Here is a 4,224-nt window from a genome sequence, read left to right as displayed (position 1 = left end):
ATCCCAGGACCCTGGGATCATGACCTGAGCCGAAGGCAGAGGCTTTAACCCACTGAGCCACCCAGGTGCCCCAAGAAATAGACTTTTATATACATACAATGGCATATTATTCAGCCATAAAAAAGAACAAAATCTTGCCATTGGCAACAACATGGATGGAGCCAGAGAGTATCATGCTAAGGGAAATAAGTCAGTCAGAGAAAGACAGAGATACCTCATGATTTCACTCGTATGTGGAATTTAAGAAACATAAAAATAAAATAAAGGGAAAAAAAGAAAGACAAAACAAGAAATAGCCTTTCTTAAAAAAAGATTTTATTTACTTATTTGACACAGAGAGAGAGCGATCACAAGTAGGCAGAGAGGCAGGCAGAGAGAGAGGGGGAAGCAGGCTCCCCGCTGAGCAGAGAGCCCGATACGGGACTCAATCCCAGGACCCTGGGATCATGACCTGAGCCGAAGGCAGAGGCTTTAACCCACTGAGCCACCCAGGTGCCCCTCTCTTGAGCCATTTAAAGTTAGTTTCAGACCTCAGGACATCTCACTCCCAAGACTCTACGTAGTTACTCAGTTCCTTGTCCAATACCTTCAGTAACAGCTTCATAACATCATCTGTCCAGCCTGTGTTTCCATTTTCTCAGAAGGTTATTTTGACTTGTTCTTTTTCCCGGTGGGGTTTTACACATCACATTCGGTGGTAGGTCTCCTCACTTCTTTTAGTGTACTTTTTTCTTTTTTTTTTTTTTTAAATGACCTTTATCTTGTGAAGAGACCAGCCAGTTGTCTTGCAGAATGCCCCTCATTCCATGTTTGTTGCGCATCATGGTGCCCTTGAACTGAAGCCTATGTACATGTAGGCGGGAGGCTCGATTGGGTCCGGACCCAGCATTTTAGGGGGATCCCTGAGTGATTAGCGAATTTCACATCGCGGTTAGAGGCTGGGCTCGAGGGGCTGCTAGACCCGAGGTGGCAGGTTCTGCTTTCTTGTAGTCATTAAATCCTGGGGGTGCAGGTGCTTTGTCGGAGCCCAGCCTTTCCACCTGCCTGCCTTTAACTGAAACAGGCTGCCCCATCAGCAGCCTGGGTTGAACACGCCCTCCTGATTCAGAAGAGTTGTGGGTGGCGCGCCCGCCCGGTTCTCAATCTTAGGGTCACGCGGTCGGGCGCAGGCTGTGCATGGAGGTTGCTGAAAGAAAAATAAGAATGCAGGATCCGTTGTAAAATAAATAAATAAGTAATATATTTTTAAAAATAAAAGAATTATTAGCAACTCATGACCCTTGATTTGAACTTTGGCGTGTCTCATGGTCTGTCTCCCTGCCCACGAGTCTCTGTTGGCTGAGTCGGGGAGGAGAAACAGCCCCGCCGGCTGGTGCCACTTCCGCTGAAATCCAGCCCAACTGTGGCCCCACACCAGGCTGCCCCAGACGGGACCCGGTCGGGAGAGGCGGGGGTGTGGGGCGAAGTGGGAGGAAGGGGTGCTCTCTGCAGTGGCAGAGAGGGAGGGAGAGGCACCCCATTTCCTCATCTGCAGTGCAGGGATGACTGCCACCTGTTGCTCAGGGCTGTGGCAAGAGACACTGTGCTAAGTTACTGAGGAGACGTCTGTCTGTGGGGGACTAGCTTCCCTGTCTTGCCTGCCTCACAGGTGAGCATGAGAAGAGGAGGAGGAAGTAGCGTGCGGTGACAGTGCCCGGTTCCGTGGGCTGGTGACGGAGCGCGGCTGCCCTCCTGACGCCGCCTCCCTCCCTGCAGGTGTGAATGACAGAGGTGGTGCCGTCCAGCGCCCTCAGCGAGGTCAGCCTACGCCTCCTCTGCCACGATGACATAGACACCGTGAAGCATCTGTGCGGCGACTGGTTCCCCATTGAGTAAGTTGAGCGGCGCCCACTGTCCCAGCTGCACTTTGGCGGGGTGAGGGGCGGGGGGCCACTCTCGGAAGCGCAGGTGCCTGAGCCAGACGACTTGCTGGGACAGTCAGCATGGCCTGGAGGTGCCGTGGTGGCCCAGGGTCGCCTTGCCTGTTGTTGGACCCCAGGCGTCGGGCCCTGACTGCCATCGGCCCCTTTCCAGCTCACGGCCTCCCCCGCACAGAGAGTTCCCTGGAAGGCCTCTCCGGAGGGTCTTTAGCTGAGCAGATATCCAGTGCGCGCTGCTGACGATTCAGAGCACTGAGCAGCAGCGTGGCTGTCGGGGCAGCAAGGCCTTGGTTCCGTCCGTTGGGGTGCACGCCTGCAAGTGCTCAGTACTCAGCCGGGTGCGGGGGCAGGCGTCTGCGGAAGAGCAGGTGTGTTTGTGGATGAGGACTCCTTTAATGAGATAATACACGGAAACCGCAGACTAGGGAGAGGGCGTATCCCAATCCTGCTTTTATTTGAAAACAGGCACCAGATGAACGCTTAGGGTTGCTCACCAGAGCAGGATGTCTCCCGTAGTCTGGGGGCCAGATTATTAGCTGCAGTTTTGTCGCTTTGCTTCCATCATGGGCACGTCCAGCTTTTGTGTGGGAAGAGTGGGCGCAGGCTTCGTTTTACTGCCTGGCAGTTAGAAGATAAAGAAGTACCAGTGTGATGGGCAGCATGCCGGCCAGAGGGAACGCTGCTGTATGTCACATGTGGCAAGCAGTTCAGACCATAAATCCGGAGTTCTCATCACAAGAATTCTTTATTTTCAAACAAAAACAAACATCTTGTTAAAAAATGAACTAGATCCTGCCAGGCCTCGTATTTCCAGGAGAGTCCTGACCTCAGACTGGTGGTTTAGCCTGTTGCAGGCAGGGAGGGAGGGGACAGGCGGGCTCTGGTAGGAGGTGCCCTAGCCCCTGGGGTAGGGGGGATGCGAGCCAGCGGTGTCTTTGGGGTCACAGAGGGACCCTGCTTCCACCAGCAGTCCCACTGCGGCTGCAGAGTAGCCCAGTACGTGCTTGGATCAGGCCCCGTGGAGGGTGCATGCGCCCGGTAGAGCCACACGGGGCTGTAGCCTCTGCCTCCTGAGGCACCCGGCCTGCCGGCCTCTGCTCACAGCTTCCTGCAGCCGACGCCTCAGGTTCCAAAGACAGCGGAGTGAACTGCAGGCCCACGCGCTGTGTGGTGGCAGCTCCGTGTTCTGGCTGCCACGCCAGCCGAGCCCCCTGGGTTGTGTGAGGAGGACTAGGGAGGGGTGAGGGTGATGCCCTGTAGGACCTTCTGGTGGGTGGTCAGTGGCCTCTGCGGAGCAGAGCCGAGTAGATGACCTGTCTGCTATGTCACTGAGAGGGTATGGCGCCCTTTCCCAGCTCTTGGTCTCAACAAAGGCATCTTAGACTAACCTGTTATGTCTACCCCCAATTTAAAAGCCCACACACCCCGAGTTCCCAAGTGCCCCTGCCCTTCTGACCATGCCTCCTGGCTATGGCTGAGTCTGCGTTTTTGTTACCATCCAGGGGCTTTGCACCGAAAGTTCTCGTCCTCCTCACCTGGGTCGGTGGTCTTGGTGAACAGCCCCTAGCAACCCTAGCCATACCCTGCCCTCAAAGGCTTGTCCCCGTCCCTGCCCAGGGAGGTGCAGTGAACTCAAATGCCATTCACCTGTGAACATGGCTCTCCCCACACCCCCAGTCTTCAAAAGGACTCACAGAATTCTTGGAAATCACCCAGGTCTGTGGGGCATCCGGGGCCATCAGTCTTACCTCATCCAGCTGTCCCTCCACATCCTGCTCTCATAGAGAGAATGTCGTCAGAGGATTTTTCCTCTCATCTCTCCTGTAATAATAGTAAAATCATTTTTCCCATCAGAAATTCCCAGTCTTGTTTAGGGCCTCCTGGGTAGTTCAGTCAGTTAAGTGTCCAACTCTTGGTTTAGGCTCAGGTCATGATCTCAGGGTCATGAGATCAAGCCCTGCATTGGGCTCTGTGCTCAGGGTCGGCTTGAGTTTCTCCCTCTCCCTCTGCCCCTCCCCCCCCAAGTAAATAAGAAATTAAAAAAAATTTTTTTTTCTCTTCTTAAGGAAAGAAAAAGACATTTTAAAGAAATTCCTAGTCCTGGGGTGCCTGGGTAGCTCAGTTGTTAAGCGTCTGCCTTTGGTTCAGGTCATGATCCCAGGGTCATGGGATGGAGCCCCACATCGGGCTCCCTGTTCGGCAGGAAGCCTGCTCCTCCCTCTCCCCCTCCTGCTGCTTGTGTTCCCTCTCTCGCTGTCTCTGTCAAATAAGTAAATAAAATCTTAAAAAAAAAAAAAAAAAAAAA

The 4,224-nt window shown here is 53.8% G+C and overlaps 1 protein-coding gene across 1 annotated transcript in view; it reads left to right on the top strand.

The window, feature by feature from the left end:
• The window catches only part of LOC111156153 (N(alpha)-acetyltransferase 60, NatF catalytic subunit), a 24,258-nt gene that overhangs the window by 15,499 nt on the left and 4,535 nt on the right, over positions 1-4,224 (top strand). The window contains exon 2 of the mRNA XM_022516844.1: positions 1,649-1,871. Within this exon, the coding sequence (XP_022372552.1) occupies positions 1,762-1,871 (110 nt within the window). The 5' untranslated portion in view covers positions 1,649-1,761. The remainder of the gene's footprint in view (positions 1-1,648; positions 1,872-4,224) is intronic.

Source organism: Enhydra lutris, unplaced genomic scaffold (assembly GCF_002288905.1).
Source record: "Enhydra lutris kenyoni isolate GAN:26980312 unplaced genomic scaffold, ASM228890v2 scaffoldscaffold45, whole genome shotgun sequence".
Lineage (NCBI taxonomy): Eukaryota > Metazoa > Chordata > Mammalia > Carnivora > Mustelidae > Enhydra > Enhydra lutris.
Note: the sequence above shows the minus strand (reverse complement) of the source record. Positions and strands in the feature narration are given on the sequence as shown.